Source organism: Zerene cesonia, chromosome 16, assembly GCF_012273895.1.
Source record: "Zerene cesonia ecotype Mississippi chromosome 16, Zerene_cesonia_1.1, whole genome shotgun sequence".
In the NCBI taxonomy this organism is placed as follows: Eukaryota; Metazoa; Arthropoda; class Insecta; order Lepidoptera; family Pieridae; genus Zerene; species Zerene cesonia.
This window is the reverse complement of record NC_052117.1, coordinates 1,893,744-1,915,241: the sequence shown is the minus strand read 5'-3', so window position 1 is coordinate 1,915,241 and position 21,498 is coordinate 1,893,744. Positions and strand designations below refer to the sequence as shown.

Here is a 21,498-nt window from a genome sequence, read left to right as displayed (position 1 = left end):
TTGTCATTCATGCTAATTTTCGTGCTCGTTAGTAGGGTATAAAGATATTATAAAGGATCGTAAATATACCTTTCTGCCTAACCTTGTAAGCATTACTTTTTATGATGATTCGTGGGGAAAATAACTTAGAGCAGATTTAAGTCCTGTCTATTATATATTTCAAAAATTAAATATTTAAAAATCAGTCAGGTATCAGACCTGACCTGTTTTAATTTGGAAATAAGCTGTAAAGTGGTAGATTACGTTTATCATATTTTAACCCAGATAACAATAAAATAGTAATCCAAAAAATAATCTGTCAGCTTAATTTGAATATCTATGCTTTATTTGTATGTTTCAAATGGTTTTTAGTAGTTTTTAATATACTACACTGTCTTATTTTTAGCTTTAGCTTAATTAAAGTTGTAGTGACATTAATAAATAGAAATAGCATCTCAAATAAAAAAAAAGAAAACATATTGCTCATAAGCTGTCAAAAAAAAACTGGCACTAAATTCTGACGTTTTTTTTTTCAGGGGTCGCGATGGCCTATATTGTGTCTCCCGATTTTGCTGGCTGCGTCGGTCTGTGGAAGCGATATTCTAATGGTAACAATGGGCGGTACAAAGTCTCACAAAATACCTTTTTGGGAGCTTGCCAGAGGGCTAATTAGAAGGTAACTTTAGGTTTAGTTATTTGTGGTCGAATAAAGAGTTTAAAATAATTCGAAAGTCTACTAAGAAAACGATTTTAAACCAAAAAAAGATAAGCAAATAGCATTTGGTTACAAAATCGTTATTTAATACATTCATCCTGAAGATTTATGCTTATTGAAATGACATAACACTTCATTATTAATTATTCTAATAAATAGTTATTGCCACTGAATCATTAATCAATTTACGACTATATTCAAACAAAAATTGTTATAAAAACAAACTTATTAAAAAAATATTTAAAATGACAATTATTTATAATTTCAGAGGGCACAATATAACCCTGATCAGTGCGTTTCCACCGGATTTCCATCTCGAAGGCTTGGAGGAAATCGCTCCAGCTGGCTTGGTGTCGTTCATCAGAAGCTACATGGCCTTCGACCTGGTGGGCGCCAGAATGAAGGGAGAAGAACCTCTTCCGTATAAAGATATTATACGATTCGGTTATGAGGTATGCTATAACATATGTTTTGTCTCTCTAATCACACTTCACACTAATGTTATAAATGTATAAGTTTGTTTGTTTGGATGTTTGTCTGTCAATCACGCTGAAACTACTGAACGGATTTTGATGAAATTTGGTACACAAAATATTTTTTAAATGCCGCACAAAATTTTTAAGAAATTTAATGTACTTCTCAGCTATAAATACTAATTATACAGTCGTATTATATTGGTTTCAGGCCTGCGACGCTTTTTTAAATGACTACGAAACAAGATCTCTCCTCCAATCAGGAAGGACATACGACCTTATTATCCTGGACGGTGCCTACCCCGAATGCGCTATGGGCATAGTGTACCAGCAAAAAGTCCCCTTCATGTACATAAATACCGTTGGCTTCTACTCCGGACCAACCAGCATATCCGGCAGTCCAGCCCCGTTCTCTGTGACACCAATCTTCGCTAAATCCTTCACAGATAATATGAACTTTATTGATCGGGCATTAAATGCATTTTGGCATATCGGAGCGTATGCGGGACACGCTGTGAGCGTTACGATTCTGCAAGGTGTATTGAGGAAACATTTTGGCCAGCAAATGCCTCATGTGTACGATATAGGGAAAAATGTCAGCTTCATTCTGCAGAACGGACATTATTCTGTTTCCTATCCGAGACCATATTTGCCGAATGTGGCTGAAGTAGCTTGTATACATTGCAAGGAGCCCAAGAAATTGAATGCGGTAAGGTTTGTTACACGTTGAGTTATTACATTCATATCTTTTATGAACTTCAAGCAAAATGTGCTTTTCCTAAGAGAGCAGCTTAGTGTTTATACTTTAAGTGATAATGCTTGGTAATATGGCCATTACACAAAATGTATTTCATATTTTTGTCTTACGTTTGTATGAATAATAAATACGTGAAATAAATAAAAATATTCTATGATTCTTGGTTATAATTCGAGACCTACCGAGAATCTAAGAAACTTAATTGGGATTGGAAAATTAACATGTTCCAAGAACCGAATCGACGAACAAAAATTGGAACTCAACAGTAAAACTTTTTTTATTTCACATTTTAATCACGACTGTAATACGAGACAATAGTCCAGAGGTTTTTTTAATGTAAACATTAACATGGCTTTCCTATTCACAGTTCAAAAGGTTTAATAACAGCATAAAGGAGTCCCTAAAATTTTCCAGGATTTAGAAGACTGGATCACCGGAGCTGGTGAAGCAGGATTCGTCTATGTATCCATGGGTTCGTCAGTTCGCACCGATAACATGCCTCTCACAGCCCACCGGCTGATCGTGCAGGCACTTGGAAGACTTCCACAGCGGGTGCTGTGGAAACAGGACGCGGAACAGAATCTGACAGACATACCATCTAATGTTAGGCTTTATAAGTGGCTGCCGCAACAGGATTTACTTGGTAAGCTTTCTTAAATAACAACGGTCAACGGTTGCCTGGTAGAGATGGCTTTTAGCCATAAGGCCGCCATTTGCATACTATTTTTAAGTTGCTTTTGTTAAGTTTATCTCTGTTTTATATTTTGAAAGTGTGCAATAAAGAATAAATAAATAAATAAATAAATAACACACAAATATATTTATAAGTCTACACGCTGAAACACGTGTTGTTGAAATGAATTAACCTATATGCCAATTCACACAGCAATCTATAGTGGCATAAAGTTTCATATATACCATCAACTATTTATAAGTGACAGAGTAACTAGCATATGCGCTTCTTTCCAATCATCAAATCATCTATATGCATACTCACGTTAATTAATAAGAAATAAGATAAGAGAGGACAAAGTTTTTTAGTTGCTCTTTTCAAATAAGTATCATTTAGTATGCTTGTCTTCCTTTCATAGCAACTCCTGTTCGATCAAAGGAGGACAAAGCAAATACATGACAAACATAACTACATTGGTATAATGTTAACTTGTTAATTGCTAGATCATAGTAATAAAGACAGAATAATCTGACTTGTCTTGTCATGAATATGCATTACCAAACCCAACAAATACGGGCTTAACAAATTTAGCATTAGGGAATACATATACACATAAATATGTATATTAAACTCTATAGATGTACTTGAATGGTAATAATATAATTTTGATAATGCGATATATAATTTTTTTACTGTATTTTTTTCAGGTCATCCAAAAATAAAGGCATTTGTGACACATGGTGGCCTATTAAGCATGTTCGAAACAGTCTACCACGGAGTCCCCATAGTCAGTATACCGGTCTTCTGCGACCACGATTCAAACGCTGCAAAAGCCGAAGTAGACGGCTATGCTAAGAAGCTAGATCTACAATATCTAACAGCTGATAAATTGTACGAAGCCATCAAAGAAGTGATCAACGAACCGAGATATAGAACGCAAGTTAAAAAGCGTCAGATATTGCTAAGGGACCAAAAGGAATCGCCGCTGGAGAGAGCAATTTATTGGACTGAATACGTAATAAGGCATAAGGGCGCATATCATTTGCTGTCACCCGCGAAAGATCTGAATATTTTCCAATATTACATGATAGATGTTGCTTTAGCATTTTTTGCCTTATTCATCAGTATGTCGATACTTGTAGCATACATATTACGGTCGGGTTTCAAAAAATTTGTCGACTACGTTCAGAGCAAACGTATGGATCAGTTGATCGACAAATCGAGTGACTTAGTGAAACGGTCGAAGAAGTTAATAGACCACTCAATTACAAAGAAAAACTTGTGATTCAGGGTTAATTTAATGATAGTTACCGCAAAGCTACGTCCACAGTCGTTCCAAAAAATCAGTTTTGTTTCTTTAACAAGACTCATCTGATATGATTATGAACAGTTACTTTTCAAGAGATTTTGCTTGTGATTAATTCATATCATTTTTTATATTGAATATCTTTCACCATTCTTGTACTCGCGACAATATCAATATTCTTTTGTAGAAAGTCTTACGTCACTTTACAAAAACCTTTACAAATCCCTGACAATATTTCGTGTTATGATTCCGAATGAATTGTAAAAAGTACCGTGTCTCTTGTGGAACAGGGACAATTTTTATGTAACGTTATTTCATTTTTGATTTTTCTATTGACAACTCGATTGTTTTCCCTCAATGCAAATTATTTATTTAAATTTCCTATTAACCTCTTTGTGGATATAGTTTTTGATATTGATAAGTACAATTTAATGTGATATGTAAGTTTTTAGTATTGCGCCTGAAATGTAAATATATTTAAATTAAGATAAATAAAGTTTGAAAAGTACGCGTGCGTTTATTTCCCCCTACTTTTAAAAGACATAAATCTCTTGTATAATTTCTGTATTGCAGTGAAAAATGAAATTTATTTGCTACACGCTTACTTACCTATAGAAATGTGTATTTGTGTGTGTAATTGATTATCAACTGACATTCCCGTGCATATGTATTTGTATTTATTTAAAATAAGGTAAGATTACATAAAAAACAGTAAATTAATTTAAAATAATGTTTATTAATTAAAGAAAATAACGTACCTACACATTAATTGTAAAATTATTATTTCTGTAATCAAAGTGTCACCGGAAAGTAAATCGAACAAAAATATTAAATAGAACACAAAGAAAACTATTAACTTACTTACAAATTTTGTTTTCTTAAACGCACGAAATGGCTTTAATTCTAATTAAAATTAAAAAATATTGATTATTACGCTTGTTAAATAGCATTATGAATGTATTAATCGATGAAGAATTCCTTCAATAACAAATAAATTGATTTATAAGACACAGCGAAAAACCAATCTTAATATAAATATGATTTCTTATAAGGTACACTTTTATCGCTAAATAATCACTTAATATTTAAGATAATTATACAAGCCGTGATTAAAATAATAATACAAGTGACATAGCTACAAAATTTATAATAAACTCAACCCACAGCAGTTTTCGTAAGTTCAAAACCAACTGATTTTATCATAACGTACGTGACAAAGATACGGAATAAATACAAGAGTATTTGTTTCAGCATTTACAGACATGGTATATTATTACATTTCAATTTTGGTGGGAGTCTGAATAACGCTCATATTATTATCTTTAACTTCCCCATTTTCTGGTTTCACTTTAGCCGGCGAATCGGTTGTTATTGCGAATCGCATTATGTGGTCTGAAAATGAAAAAAAAAAATGATTATATATTTTAGTATTTATTAAACAAGTAATGAAAACAATATTCTTTTATTTCTTGATGTTTCTAGACGAAATTAAATTTCCCAATTTTCCTTCTACTAATACATCAAAACGTAGATTTCCAGAAAATACTGTAAAGTTTTTAGTTTCATATTTCATCGCAGCTTTTGCAAAGGGCGATAAAACTTCGAACAAGAGTATTCAGAATGTAGGTCACCGGAAAATCGGCAAATATTACATAAAAATGGACACAAATTCTCTAAATTATATCCATTTATGGGGCGAATCTCGGCTGGCTGCCTGAAATTGAAAGTGAGCAGTCAAAATACGTGACCAGGTGATAAAAATAAATCGTGGAAATAGGAGCCTAGAAAGCTATCCGATTTAACTGTAAGATGGATATATGGGTCGAATTTAAGGGTCCCAGACTTGAAGGAGGTCGTTAATCCGACAATAAAGGTTTTGTCTCATTGCCCCATCTTAATGCTAACATGGACTTTTGAAATTTTCACGAGGCTTTGTAAGAGTGATTATGATTATGTCTCGAGCCATTATTACTTATACAGTTTTAGCTTTCCAGGGGTTTTGTCCGCTTATTCAAACGAGAACTTACATTGTTTCTGCTCCCGTGGGATTTCTAGGAAAAATCTCAGGAATAAAGTATATGATCTTTCTCGGTTCTCAAGCTATCTTTGTAAAAATTTAAACCAAATCAGTTTAGTGGTTTTGGTATGAAGAAAAGATATACTGAGTTACTTTCGAATTTGTAATATTAGTATGGAAGTTATTCAAAAGGCAATATAATTAAGATAATTACAGATACCAGTAGTTATATAATAATATCATATATGTTCTACTCTGTCGGTTTTATGTGTCTAAGGGGCACCCCACGCCATCTATTGAGATGGTTAAGAACAATCACAACCAGTATGAAACATTATTTCAATGATTACAATATTGTATCGCGCGGCCTTCGTTAGTTTTATTTTTAGTTTTATAGCATTGAAATGCTTTATAAATGAGAAATTTAGAAAGAATAGAAAACATATCGTATAGATTTATTATCGTATAGATTGTGGAAAAAAGGGAGGAGACAAACAAAGCTAAAGCTACCCAGCTCCTCTATGAAGATTAGTAGATAGTAAGAAGTTTGTAGGGGCTGCCGAAACTTCAGAGAACTTAATACACATATATCACAATATCTATTTTCTATTTAATTAGAAATTCCAAATTCAAATCATTCTTATACTGTTTAAGCAAGTTGAACCTGATAAACTCTGTTTTACAGTGTATTTATGAGTTATCTAGATGATTTTTAATTCTACAGCAGGTATTATAAAAGTACAGTCATCAACGTAAGCCGATCAATATTGTTTGGATTTCACTGAATCGCTTATCAAGTTTAATGCGATCACTAAAGGATTTTGGTTTAGTTTATGGTAATTTAGTGTTTGTTTAAGTTAGTAGTTCCAAGGGTTCTACAGTGTCTTGTGGGGTAAAGAGACATTTTAGAAATTTGCCGATTACTTAGAATGTACCATAGGATGTCAAACGTAAATGAAACGATAAAATGAATTTTTGTTACTATGTTTAAAGACAATAATTTTAATTCTTCCTTCCTTTTTCAAATGTGCACTTGCATATATTGCACGATTTTTAATAAATAATACAATATTATAATAAATAATTACAGATCAACTTTCCTTGCTGACGCTACCGATATTAAACACGCACCACTTTAATCTCACCTTTGAAGTGGTACACAAGGCAAGCCAGCATACCCAATATTCCGGTCGTCACTAGCAACCAGCGAACCACCCCCACTATGCGTTTCGGGATGAAGAGTTGGTGTTTCAGCATATTGACGAATGTTTTATTTAGTGCTAGACCCTGTATCAAGAAATGAGCGATTTAAAATATCATATATATGAAAACAAACTACACACAAACAAACACTCAAAAATTTTGTTGATTCAATTAATCTTAACATAGTTTCACCATTTACCACCGGTTAGGAAAAAGATGTCTACAGAGTAGAATCGGCAAGAAAGGCAGCTGATTTTATAGTCCGCAGATTTAAAAAAGTTAAAGAAAAGTAGTCCATTTACATCATTTTGATCTTCATATTTTTTACTTTGGAACCGCTTTTTAAAAAGAATTTATAATAATATGAGTTTCATCTAAATAATGTCTCTAAAGTGTAAGAGCAAGAATTAAGGAACAACTTAGGCCAAGACAAGTTAAACTAAACCACATCTCAACCTCAATAGTAGTTTAAGGTTGTGTGCCTCGAATAGTATTTATTAAATGAATGAAGTTTGGTGACCGTCATATAAATTTTTTTTCTATTACAACAAAAAACTAAACTTTTCATTTGTTAAACATTTGAATGCTATAAAACCAATTATTGTTTTTGACAAAAATTAAATCGGTTGCAAATCATGTCATCTCTCAAATAAACAAATAATCATTTGTTCACCCAGTTGAAATTTATGTAGTGACAAGGTCATTTTTTTCTATGTTATTCCTGTGTATACCGAACTTTGATTAATTATGAAAGAATATGAGGGTAAAGGTTAAAGATTAAAGTGTCATATCGCGCCTCTTTGAATGCAAATAGCAATGACATATTATATGACAATTTCTACACGAATCTCGGTGCTATAGTTAATAAAATTCTTTTAGCGCTATTCTATTTAATACCAGTGGTCTGCCTGGCTTCGCCCCTGCTACATATGTATCCTATATATTCAGAGATAACGTACATATATATTCAAAATTGAAACAATATTTAAAATCAGTCCAGTAATTCCTGTGATACGCGTCCGTCCGTCCGTCTTTTACAAAGTTCTGATTACAAAATATGTCCAATTTTTGAGCATGCTGGTTAAAATTGCCGTAGTAACGTATATATACGGATAGTATATATCTAAGTAGTTTGAGTTATATGCCATCTATTTAAAGACCCAAGTAGTCATTCATGATTTTTTAATCTATGCAAAACTAAAGCCTATAATTTCTTTGCGGCCGTGACGTCTAGAATTTTTCGCAGTATGGAAGAATCAGATGGCGAATTTCTCAGATTATTATTGGAAGCAATTTGCTGCTTTATAATAAAAAGAACTGATTTATTGACGTCATTGGAAATTGGATTTATGCTTTGAAAAAAGTACATTTAATAAGAATATAAATGTCGTAATTTTATGTTCAACATATATGATAAATAGTTAAACATAAAATGTCATAATTTAACTCTTTTTAATAAAGAATCAACAAGGTAATACATTGAAAGCATCAAGTATGGTACTAGTTATAATAATTCATAGTTACCTCTTCAATCCAAAATAAAGGCGCCATAGTGTTTGGTAAATCTTTGAAAAGTTCCATCTTGTCTGTTTGCATCAGTTGTAAGCTGAATTGAACCCTTTGTTTTGCAACCATTGGTGTTCCGGTTATCTAAAGAAATAATTCGTATGTACATAGGTCTATAATAAGTTAGGCATATTAAGTACTATATGCTTGTCCCGGATCCGCCCGGATATCAAGAGTCCTGCTTTATCGCAAGGGAGCATTTATCGGGATAAATCGTATTCTATCACACAAGTCAGCTATTAGCTTTCTGTATACCAAATTTCATCAAAATCCGTTCAGTAGTTTCAGCGCGATTGACGGACAAACATCCAAACAAACAAACTTTTATTTATAATATTAGTGTGATAGCTAGTATTATTAACACAATTTTAATAGCTCCATTTGGATGTTTGTATGTAACCTTTAGATTCGACTTTGACCCATTTCAAACGAATAGATTTAATTAAAATTCTGTACACTCTATCAAGGATCGATTTCAATACAATATTTCTATGAGTTTATCTCATATCCGATAGCAGGTTAAATAATTGCCTTATGAACAAGTGAGGTAATGTAGTTGATATTAACATGAAATCATATATTTTTTAAGTTTTTTTTATACATTTATCAATAAGTGTAAAATATGATATGATAATATTATATATATTTCAAATAAATATCGGCATTTAAAAGTCCTAAGCATATTTATCGCCTACAAAGCTTAGTTTTTATAACATGACTTAATAATGAAAGCAGTATAATTCAAATCTTATTATTACACTATTTGTAACTCAAGGACGGCTGGACAGATTTCGATAAAATTTTGTACAAAGATTGTTTGAGCGAAAAGCACGTCATCATCATTTTCGACAAAGGGTATGTTCTAAGAAAAGATTGTAAGGTTAACTGTCATTCTGCAGAATCAAATATACTCACAGGTTCAAAGTCAATTACAATTTCATGTTCATCGACATCTGGGTTCAGTCCTTTAACAGTCTTCAATAGGTCTGGGTCACTATCGTAGTAATGTGGTAGTGACACATACATGGGTGCTCCCATACATTTAGAGAGGTCCATCAGGCCTTTAGGGGGGCAATTGCCTGGGGTAATACAGTAGCATTGGAGTTCAGGATCATTGGCCAGGTCTCCGATGTTTGCGATGTATCTATTTGTCTTGATACCTCGGTATGACGTCTTTTTCTGGTACCATGGTTTGAATGTTCTAGAATGAAAAATATTATAATATAATATTCTATTTTTTAAGGATTGAAAAGAATGAAAAATTTTAAAGAATAGACTCAGACATCTTTATAATATTTTAAATGCGAAAGTTTGTAAGGATGTGTGTGAGTGTTTATTGCTCTTTCACGCAAAAACTACTGAACCGATTGCAATGAAATTTGGTACGTAGACAGCTGGATAACTGGAATAACATATAGGCAACTTTTATCCCGATATTCCTACGGGATATGGACTTACGCGGGTGAAACCGCGGGGCGCAGCTAGTTAATCATATACAAGTTCATTATGCGTTTCTGTATCAAACGTATCGTACTTAGAGTGTGTTATATTTTCTTAATTTTTTTTTTACAATCATTTTTATAAAGCATTAGCTTATATACTCCTCTATAGAAATTAGAAACTATAAATGTGCCAAATTTAACACTCTTCCGTCCTTACAAAGTTTGCTTATTGGTAATAAGAATTGCTACGGTTAGGCAAGAAACGCAGGTTCGAATCCTGCCTCGTGATCAAATATTTTCTGTTCTTTCAAAATTTCTCATTTATAAAGCATTTCAATGCTATAAAACTAAAAATTTAATTTACAAATCCTTTTTGACAACAAAACCGAAATAGTCGTCCAATAAATATAGACATAAAATTGATACCCTTTTGAACTTACCGACATAAATCTCCAGAAAAAGACTCCAGCCTATCGAATTCAGTCAAAAAAGGCGGGAATACCGTTCCGTCTGTACCCTGGAACTCGTTGCAAGAGTCTCTCCACACATCCTGCTCCGTTTTACCGTCGATCGCTACCACCTTGCCAACATCCATGACGTTTTTAATGCCTCGTTTCACTGTGACCACATGGGCATCTATTGTGGCATTGCGCTGTAACAAAGAAAATTGTGTGAAACCTGAGATCTGATGACTGTTTTTTAAGAATCACAGTCTATCATCTATTTACAATTATTTTGGCACATACTTAACAATTTTTTCTTAGAGAAAAGTACTACAGTGTAGGTTGACTAAAATTACATCGTAAGTGGGATGTGAAAATTTATACCAGCAAAATTGGCTATAACAATTAGTTAATGAATAATTAGCGTATTAGAAGATTGGCTTATAAATGCCTTGTCTCGTTTGAAATACTTTTAAAACATGAATTCGTGTTTAGAATTTAGTATTGATTTTTAAAACCTCTTTCTAAATTGATGATTTATTAACTAAAACTGGTATTTATTTGTCATAGCTGTTTATGAATAATTTTACTAAATTTAATCAAGTGCGGGTTGGAACACGCATAGGTTCCGTAGATAAACAAACAACAACGTTAATGTCTTATGTATTTTTGGCCGCCATCTTGAATGTTGTGTTGTTGACTGAGCCAATATGGATTTGCTTCATTCTTCTAGCGGATATTCTGTTTCTAAGCGTTATTATTCTGGCTGTGACATAAAGACAGACCTGACAGAACTACAATTATTCGTAAGATTACTACGTAACCCGAATTAAAAAGCTGAATGTGGAAAAGTGTTTCAGTATTTAAGTTGACAGCCTTTTAACGAAGAAAAAGAAACTGCCTATTTAATTCTACACTTAGAGTGCGACCGAGTTAAAAATATCAGGACATGCTAATGTTAAAAATAATCAATTTGTCTCCCTAAAAGTTTTTATTAAATATTTTTACTGAGAAACGTTTAGTTTTAAAGCATTTCAATGCTGTAAAACTAAAAATTTAGCATTTTTATTATTTGCTTTTTAACCTTTAATAAATAATTATGTTGCTCAAAATTCGTTCACTTTAGTCTGTTGTGACCAAATAGTTATATGTTTATATTATTTATCATTTAAGGGATGAGGGAAGGATTAAGGATGGGTATAGATGAATACTGGAAAAGTAGAGAAAAATATATAGGCCTTTAGCTCCCCAAATCACACACTGTAGCATTTATTTACACCTTGGTACAGATCCTTGGCAAAGGCGTCAAAATTAATAAACTACAAGTTGTTTACTATGACTACACTTTCTTTTTACGCATATAAACCCCACAGAGAAAATCCTTTATATTCTGTTATTTTATTTGGAAAACATTGAATAATTTCTGTGCGAGAAAGCCATTAGGATTATCGTTGTTTACGAGCTAAATCTTATTTTGGATATTCTCAAATATGTTTTCTGAAAATATAAACTAAGCGAGTTATTTGAAGATGTCGGAAATCTCTATCCATAAAATGATTGTGAATCATTACTTTTAATTGTGGGACAGTTCTTGTTTTTTATGATTATTTTATTTCTTACGATTTATTGTTTTCTGGTAATTATATTTGGCTTCAGAAGTGACGAGTTCTGAGTTATTAAGGAAATGAAACCAAAAATAACAGTTTTTTTTAACAAACAAAAAACCCGCCTGCAAAACATTATCCGTCAGTAATAGACCATATTTAAAAGTGACCGTGCGGGAGGCACCAGCTTTCAAATAAAAAAAAAATCATCAAAATCCGTTCTCCCGGCCGAAAGTTCTGACATTGAATCGATGTGTGAGTGAGTCGACTTGATAACCTCCTCCCTTTTTTGGAAGTCGGTTGATAAATACAATATGTTCATGACGGTTAGCTGGAAGCTTATGATGATGTATATACTTCCATTATAATGTCCAAACCAGCTGTTACGATTTATTTTGTACTTAAATCACAAGTACTATTTATTTGTTTTATAAAATACAGTACAATTACATACAAGGAATTTCAGATGACTGTTCTTTTTACAGAAAGCTGAGATAAATTGACATTGTCCTATAATTTTCAATCTATATTTAACGCAAAACTAGTTATGTATTACGCTATATTTTACTGTTAAAACAATAAAAACTCACCATTCCGAAGAGGGAAAACCTATATTGATTATTTGGTTCAAATATCAAACTATTAGCTGCTTCTTTCTTCAGTGCGGTGCAAACTGCTTTTGGCGCGAACTCTGTTCGAGCACAATTTATAATCACACCTCTAAATAGGAGATCTAGGGCTTTCACTCTCAAGAAAATATTCTCTGGGCCATCAAAAATGCCGTTAAACGCCTTTCCTAACATGCTGAGCATAGCTGGCTTATCGCGAGACACAACCGTTGCCATACTCTGTAACAATTATTGTATTTGTATGAACGTTACACTAAATAAAATATGTAATAAAAAAATAAATAAATAGAAAAACAAGTTTTGCTCTTGTACAGAGTATAATATAAGGAAATTATTTGATTCTGGCGAACCAAAACAGGGTAATAAGATAAGTCCAAATTATTGTATTGTCACCGATCCGTATCGTATTTGTATCAAAGTTTTAATCAAATCGTATAAAGTGGGTCAAAATCTAATCTAAAGAAGTCGGTTACAAACAAACACAGATGATGCTTATAAAAGCGTGTTAATAAAAAGAAACGAATTTTCGACACGAGAAACCAGGAAAAATGTAGTAAATGTGCTCATTCAAACTCAAACTGAAAGATTTATTCATTCAACTTGACTTCCTTCAGAAGCGCTTTTGTATCGTCAATTTGCAATATATAATTTAGTTTCTTTATATTTAACTAGCTGACCCGGCGAACGTTGTTCTGCCTTTCTATTATCATTTAGGGGGATGAAAAATAGATGTTGGCCGATTCTCATAGATAGCGGATACGCACAAAAAATTTCATCAAAATCGATCAAGCCGTTTCAGAGGAGTTTGGCAACGAAAACTGTGACACGAGAATTTTATATATTAGATAATGTATATTGACGGGTTGGGACGGTACGGGTTGGGATGCAAGGTAAGAAAAACTGAGGCATCAGCAATTGGTAGCCACGTACACTGCTTCAATGTATGCAAGATACGTAATTCTTTTCTACGAAAAAGATCCCTGGTCCCTGACCACTCAAAATAGGACCAAATTCCGTTAAAACATAAAAAAGAATCACGTAAATCTATTGAAAACTGACGGAATTATCGATTAAAGAAAACATAAAAGAAAATTACTTCGAAGTGAGAACCTTCTTCGTTTTAGGGCGTCAGATGAAAGTAAGAAAAACAATATTGAAATAATAAATTTTCATACATTATGCTTTCAGCGCTCCTAAGGCTAAAATCAAAGCTACAGATGTTTTACATTATCATAACGGTAACACGCATTGAAAAGATTTTCCTCAACCAAAAAGGATTTACTGTGATTTGAGAAATATTCACAAAAATACAACACATCTCAATTTTACTTTTATATGAGTTTGCTTGTATTATATGTAGTGTTTTCTGTGATTTGTATATATTTTAGTAAGGGCCGATTTCCCAATCCTTGGTTAAAAGTTGTCTGTTCAATTATTATACAACATTATAAAAACGTCACATGTAAAATGTAAGAAGTCCGGTAATTAGACTATATACTTTTGAAACGGTTAATTAATATCATATTTGATGAATAAGTTAACCCATAGATTGAAATATCAACCCTTAATGAGTTATTAAAGTATGAGTGGTAGGTAGCTATTAGATTAAATGTTGCATACATATTGGACCAAGATAATGTCTTTTGTTATTTATTATCATCAATTTAAAAAATTTGAATTTGTGTATTTTTTATATATTTCAGGACACATCTCTTTATACACCTACATTATTTATTATGAAAATAGTACTTACAATCATGAACATATGGGGTATAATTATTTCTTCTTCACCAGTTAGCCCAGGGCCAGAAAGTTCCTTCTTGAAATAAAACGTGTCTCGCTTTCGATACGTTATAGTATCTACATCGTCATGGTCTTCGATGTCTACCTTCTCTTTCCATTCTCTAGAACATTCGAATTATTCAAAATACCGTTTTACTTTAAATCTATACTAATAACAGTAGAGTTTGCACACACTCATCTCAGGAAGTACTGAACCGATTTTAAAAATACTTTCACCGTTGTCTAGACTCGTGGTCCTTGAATGCTATAGCAACGGATGAAGCCCCCAATAAAATATGTACTTGATGTGCAATTAAATATTATACTATTTTGTAGATATATCATATTTTTTTCAAACGCAATTATCTATTTGTTTTGTAAAACATTCATTCAGTCATCCTCAAAACTGTTACTGTGACTTGAGTCCATATAGCATATAAGCAGTGGTGGCTCAGTGGTGAGAACCTCGGACTTCAAAATCGATAAGTCGGGGTTCGAGACCGGGCGAGCGTAAAGGAAATAAATTGATTTTTCAATTTATCTGCGCATGTGGATAACATCACCACTGCTTAAACGGTGAAGGAAAACATCGTGAGGAAACCGGCATGTCCAAGAATTAAAAGTTCGACGACATGTGACATCTGCCAACCCGCACTTGGCCAGCGTGGTGGATTATGGCCTGAACCCTCATAGGAGGCCTGTGCCCAACAGTGGGAACATATATGGGCTGATGATGATGATGATGATGATGAGTCCATATAACGTACATAATTTACAACGGAAAGGTATTGAATAGAATTCAATGCTTCTAGTTCAAAGACTGAGACTTTTTTTGGAAGTTTTTCTAATTTTTAACAGTTACATTTGCTAGTGGAACCACAACCAACCCAGCAAGAAATTTTCAGATCTGTTGAATCGTTCTTGAGATATAAGTGCTGTTACTAAACAAATAAGAACGCTATGTTTAGCTTTATTTTATAGAGGAAGTAGCCAAGTTGTAATATCATAAACAATGAGAATAAAAATATGTTACAAATTGACACCTTAGCCACGTTTACACATGGGTGATATTTAATTGATCCTAACTAAGGCTCAACCCGAAGGATACCAAATAGAAAATCGCTTTATGATTTTAATAGGACTCGGGGTGCCTTGACGACATACAGTGTACATCAAAGACAATTGTATCAAAGCAAATAACCGGTTTGTTCATTGTTCTGTACCCAGCGACACGTTGTTTCAATTTTAATGACACGATATCCGTATTTTCTTAGAAACATGACGAGGAAAGGGATGTCAAAGGTTTTTAGAAGGTTTGGTAAGTAATGGAGTATATAATTAGTGTTAAAGATCGTTTTACAGCTCAGTTTCTATTACATGTTGATATCTTGTGTGTTCGTTTAAAACCTGTACAATTTGAGGTTAAATTTGTACAAAAGAATGAAGCGAAAGTCATTTTAACAAAATTATAAAAACATCTTCCTTGAAATTTTGATCCAACATAAACGTTGAAAAAATTGTTATTGTAAGTGATTTATCAAAGGCGATTTGAGCCAAATGATTTGAATATAATACATGAAAACTATTTTATTAGAAACATATAATTTAAAATAAATATCTCCCACATCAAACGAGAAAAATACTTCGCCGTCTGTTTCTCCGCTAGTATGTTCATCTCTCAGGCTGTATCTTATGAACCGTGATAGAAAGATTTGAAAATTTCAGAGAATATGTGTTTCTGCTGCCGCTATAACAATTTAGATTCCTCTTTGTTATTAATTATTTTTTAATTTATACGAGCAAATTTAAAGTATGCTTATCTGTAAAAATAGATTTATTATTATTGCAAGTAAAGAAACGTATTTTTTTGTTATCATATTGACAATTTTAGAATTAATAGTTTTTATAATAAGTATTCTTTTTTCGAAATCCCAAATTGAATAAAATAAAGTAAATAAAAATATCAACAAATACTGTGGTTGTGGTTTGCCGAGGACAGATTATAAAGTAACAAAAAAGAATTGTAAATGCTTTAGTACAGTTCCAAATTTTTCCTCACCTTATAATCTCTTATAATATCGCGTTATATTGTAAACTAACGGGGTTTATACGGTAAAATATTCATAACAGTAAGACCAGAAATAAAGAACAAAAAAATAACATTATCTAATTTCAATAGGATTTAAGTAAGCATTAAAGAAACGTTTTTTTATAAAGCTGCTATTTGATTAATAGTTTAATTAAATCCTTGGTTTTACTACTTTTGTCAAATAATCTTCAGAAAGCCATTTCATTAAGCATGTTATATTCTAAATGTATATTTTTGGGTAACAAGTCTGCCATGATGGAATATGTGTTTAATAAAAGGGATCTCGTAGTTTCTCATTAATATAGCGAGCATAGGGTCTTGTTTTAATTTAGTTGCTGTGATTATGGGCACCTGTTACATGGACCTTCATTTTCTGGTGAACATTTGGGTCTGATATATGAAAAGTTTCGGAACATCCGTTGATTATGTAACATGATATTCATTAAAACTATTTGACGCGTAGAAGCTAGTTTTTGGAGCTATTATGGCTTTGAGATAAAGACGTATGATATTAAAAATATAAAAATAATAAATATAAAATCCTTATTATTAAAATAGGTATTGGAATCACAAATCTATTATCGACTTCAAAAAAATCGGAGATGGTTCTAAGTTCGAATGTATTTCTTTGGGTTTGTAACCCCATAAATTTTTACTGAGTGAACCGATATTGATGATTCGTTTCCTATTCAAAACCTGTTACATGTCATGTGTTTTTTTGTTAAAACTCACTTACAACATCGATAAATATATGTTCTTTTCAATTGTTTTATGTGATCATAACTTGTATTTAATACATGAAAAATAAATGTATATTTCTAATAAAAGACTACTTGTTTCGTATCAAAAATTACAGTGATTCGGCAGCTCAACATTTTTCTCATTACGTGACTAGTAAAACGGTACGACAACAGTAAACACAAGTTTGCAAGTACGTAAACCTTTTTAATCACCGTAACTAAATGACTTTACATATGTATTTATGATCATAAATTCTCATCGAATGATACAGGAGATATTATTCACTTTTATTACTGTAATTGTATACGATATGTCCATAATAGAGGTTTCTTTGAAATTTATTTGAATTTAACTGTGCCAAATATCAAAACTTCATTCCGATTAGATGCTATCTTGGGATAATCCGCTATAGCTGAGACGAGCGTATAGTGTGAAATTTTTAAATTAGGATTTGCCCTAGGGACCAATTAGTAAGACCATATTATACACTATAGACCATTTAAGCAAGTACTGTGTGTATAGATTATATACTCACTCAAAATAATAAGGTCCAACCTCCTTAACAATAGGTATTCCACCTTTTTGCACCTCATCCGGGTTGGTATAGTTAAACAGATAAACTTTAAAGTCCAAGGCGAAGGGTATGGTCTCCCACATCTTGCGCACATCCGTCTTCTTTGACAGCGCCATTTCCTTCGAAATAATAAGATTTTTTTCTGGTTGGAGTCTAAATAACATGTTAAATCGGGTTAAAAAAAAAAAACGATAATATCCATGTATCACCACAAGCCAATGAAAAAGATACATATGCATTTATAGAGAGAAATATAGAAAAACATAGGTAAACACACTTTAGACAATCAGTAAATAAATATATCATTTTCAATACATAATTGAATAGTATTATTTGATGCTAATTATTGTAAATTATTTATAGATCTATAATGTAAATGTTATGTAGTTTTCTTCGTTTAAATAATGACTGCCATTAAATTTTATAACATTTTTCACCGTTTTGTGTTAATTTATATTTTAACACGCTATGGTATATGAAAGTGGATAATATATGTAGATACTTTTATTAATACATGGATAAAATTCATGTCAAATGACAATTATGATAGTGCAAGCAAATAATACGGTCTACATTAATTAGTTGTAGTCACGTAGGTATCATTAGAACAATATTTCGAGAAGTTTCTTCTTGGTATTTAATTACATAAAGCAGTGCTGGGTCGGTGGTGAGGACCTCAGAATTGAAATCGACAAGTCGGGGTTCGAGACCAGGCGAGCGAGCAGGAAATAAATTGATTTTTCAATTTATCTGCGCGTGTATAACATCACCACTGATCAAAACGGTGTATGGGCTGATGATAATGATGATGAATTTAATTACAACTTTTGTTTAGAAATTTACAAATCACATTACCCATCTAATCAGATTTATTTTTATTTATATACATATTTTAACCACAAAATTTGTTTTAATCGTCTCAAACTGAAACTTAATTTGATTTACGAATTAATTTTCTATCCTCGTTATCAAGTCTACACGTAAAATAGAAATCTGTTATGAATCAGAGCCCTTCCAATTGTCTGATTCATTTATAAAAACACCTGCCCACTATGAAATTTGTGAAGGTTGCTCGAGGATAAATGTTCTTAGGGTTCCGTACCCGAAGGGTAAAACGAGACCTTATTACTAAGACTTCACTATCCGTATGTCAGTGTGTCTGTCTGTTTGTCCGTCTGTCATCAGGCTGTATCACATGAATTGTTATAGATACTGAAATTTTAGAGATGATTTATTTATGTTGCCGCTATAACAATTATATGCCGCTTTAACATAATTATTAATCGTTATAATAATTAATATAATTAATTATAAATAATAAATAATAATTAATAATTCTCATCATTAGTATTAACAAATAACAATGAATAGAAAATGATGGTTACGCGAAGCTTGATGGTCATAAATTAGATGGGTGACTATTTATTTGCAATTGTACTTGTGTTTGTCCGGAACATTTATAATCACGAATCCGACTCGCTTTACGACCAATTTTTTTGATAATATTGTCTTATAGCAAACGCCCACAGAGCGAACCCTTTTTCATGTTAATTTCTTTTAGTTTAGTTTTTAGTTTTATACTATGATGAAGTGTTAATATTATGGAAGTTAGCTTTAGCTGAGAATTTTCGTTTTACGAATTTCAATTCTAAGTAATAATGTAACAAAAAAGACCGATGAGATGTTATAGGTATTAAAATAATAGATGTGATCTTGCGATGTAATTTATAGGGACATAAACTGGTTTTTACTATTTATTTTCTATTCAAATTCCAAAGATTTCATACCAAATTATGGCATGAAGACATTGTACGTACAAGACGTACGTACGTAGTACGGGTTTATATTACACCCAAACGAAAGATTTATCATTAATATATTATATAAATACGTGAAACGTATACGTACACGCATTTTATAGAATAACTAGAAAAACATGGAATTTAATTAACTAATTTTAATTTTTAGATTTATAGCATTTAAATGCTTCATAAATGAGAAATTTTGAAAGAATAGAAAAAAATTGATATCGAAGCGGGATTCGAACCCGCGTTGCGTTGCTACGGTTTGGCAAAAAAACCTATTGCCGTAAGATTATAAACCGTTAGACTTATAGTCTAACTCACGAGATTGTAATCTAATCTATCCACAAATTGTGATCAGTCACATTATTTTTCATAAGACTTATGCAAATACCTACATAAGTTATGAATTATTTTTTCAAACATAACTCAGCGCAGGTTGCATGCCGTCGGTCTCCTATTTCTGTGTAGTTTTCCACAGGTCACAACTTAGAGGTGCATCAATACATTAACGAAGAAACATTTGCCGACATATACGCGGGAATCTAGCCCGTCTTACGAAATCGTAATATAACTGTGTTTTAAATATTGCGGTGAAGTGTATAAGGTATATTTTTCTTTACTTACCTTTTTCAATTGATTCTTAAGAATGGCCGGGAATAAGACCCAACCAAACAGAATTCCAAATATCGCTGCACCCATGCAACCTGCCGCAACTTTCATGTGCTTTGAAAGCTGCATGGTGATCTAAAATCAATGAACAAGGATAAAAAACACCAACATAAAGGCTATTTAATTCATTTTGGAATTGAAATCTACCTTTAATCTATCACAATCATTTACAAGCATACGTCCGTTTTAGAAATACTTTATTAAGAGGTAATTTGAATATCCTAATGTATTAAAAAGTAAATGTTTTAGTTGTGTGTATTTGTGATTAAACGTATACCTTTCTTTCCTTCTTTTAAATATCTGATGCAGGACTACAACAGACTAGCGATACTATAAGAAATATAAATAGGAAACGTTAACAAAAGTTGGTATGCCTGGTGAGCCTTTTCATCAATTCCAAAGTATTTCGTAATAATTAAACAAATTCTAGAATCTTCTTTCCATTTTATTTTTAAATCTTTGAATATAAAAAAGAAAACAATGGCATATAATTAAATAAATAAAAACACTAACTATTACATTTTTGTGATCATAAAATAGTCAGTAGAAAGCAGATGTCACAAGTTATTTTTTCCCACCGATCGGAACTGCATGAAAAGAACAAGGTGCAATTTTTAAAATAATTGCATATAAATCGATTCATCGTAGCCATGGTTAACCATATTACGATATAATGTATCTAATTTTTGCCACGTGTTCAGAATCTCATGAATCGTGATCCATCATTCACATTGCAAAAGGGAAAATCAATGATAATTTTCTATTTGTGAATGTTTGTACGATAGGATGTTCTTTTGGCTTATTCTTTTAAGGCTATGTCAGAGATACAATATATTATATATTTTAATTAAAGGCATACATACTAATATAACTAAAATATGGAAAGAAGCTGGTGCGTGTCCACACAGGCGAGTTCTTTGAACTCAGCCTAGAATGGGTGCCACTTACCACAATTACTGTAAATGACTTGATTTAGAAAAAATCTTGTAATTTGATAAGAAATAAATTTATTTCATTATAATTATTTTATA

At 32.1% G+C, this 21,498-nt stretch overlaps 2 protein-coding genes across 3 annotated transcripts in view; one reads left to right on the top strand and one right to left on the bottom strand.

Moving 5' to 3' along the window:
* Positions 1-4,411, top strand: part of LOC119832801 (UDP-glucosyltransferase 2) — a 26,866-nt gene extending 22,455 nt beyond the window's left edge. Inside the window, exons 2-6 of one of the 2 annotated variants that reach the window (XM_038356564.1) lie at positions 516-655; positions 963-1,146; positions 1,379-1,876; positions 2,339-2,567; positions 3,305-4,411. In XM_038356564.1, the coding sequence (XP_038212492.1) occupies positions 516-655; positions 963-1,146; positions 1,379-1,876; positions 2,339-2,567; positions 3,305-3,882 (1,629 nt within the window). In that variant the 3' untranslated portion in view covers positions 3,883-4,411. The remainder of the gene's footprint in view (positions 1-515; positions 656-962; positions 1,147-1,378; positions 1,877-2,338; positions 2,568-3,304) is intronic. The other variant, XM_038356565.1, reaches the window with a different exon arrangement.
* A 765-nt stretch (positions 4,412-5,176) lies between these two features.
* Positions 5,177-20,536, bottom strand: LOC119832802 (sensory neuron membrane protein 1-like). Its single transcript, XM_038356566.1, has 9 exons — positions 20,423-20,536; positions 17,955-18,112; positions 14,561-14,711; positions 12,769-13,026; positions 10,572-10,783; positions 9,605-9,890; positions 8,648-8,773; positions 7,066-7,207; positions 5,177-5,295 (listed from the first exon to the last, which is right to left on the bottom strand). Exons 1-9 carry the CDS (start codon positions 20,534-20,536, stop codon positions 5,177-5,179), a joined length of 1,566 nt encoding a protein of 521 aa, XP_038212494.1.
* Between the last annotated feature and the right edge of the window lie 962 nt (positions 20,537-21,498).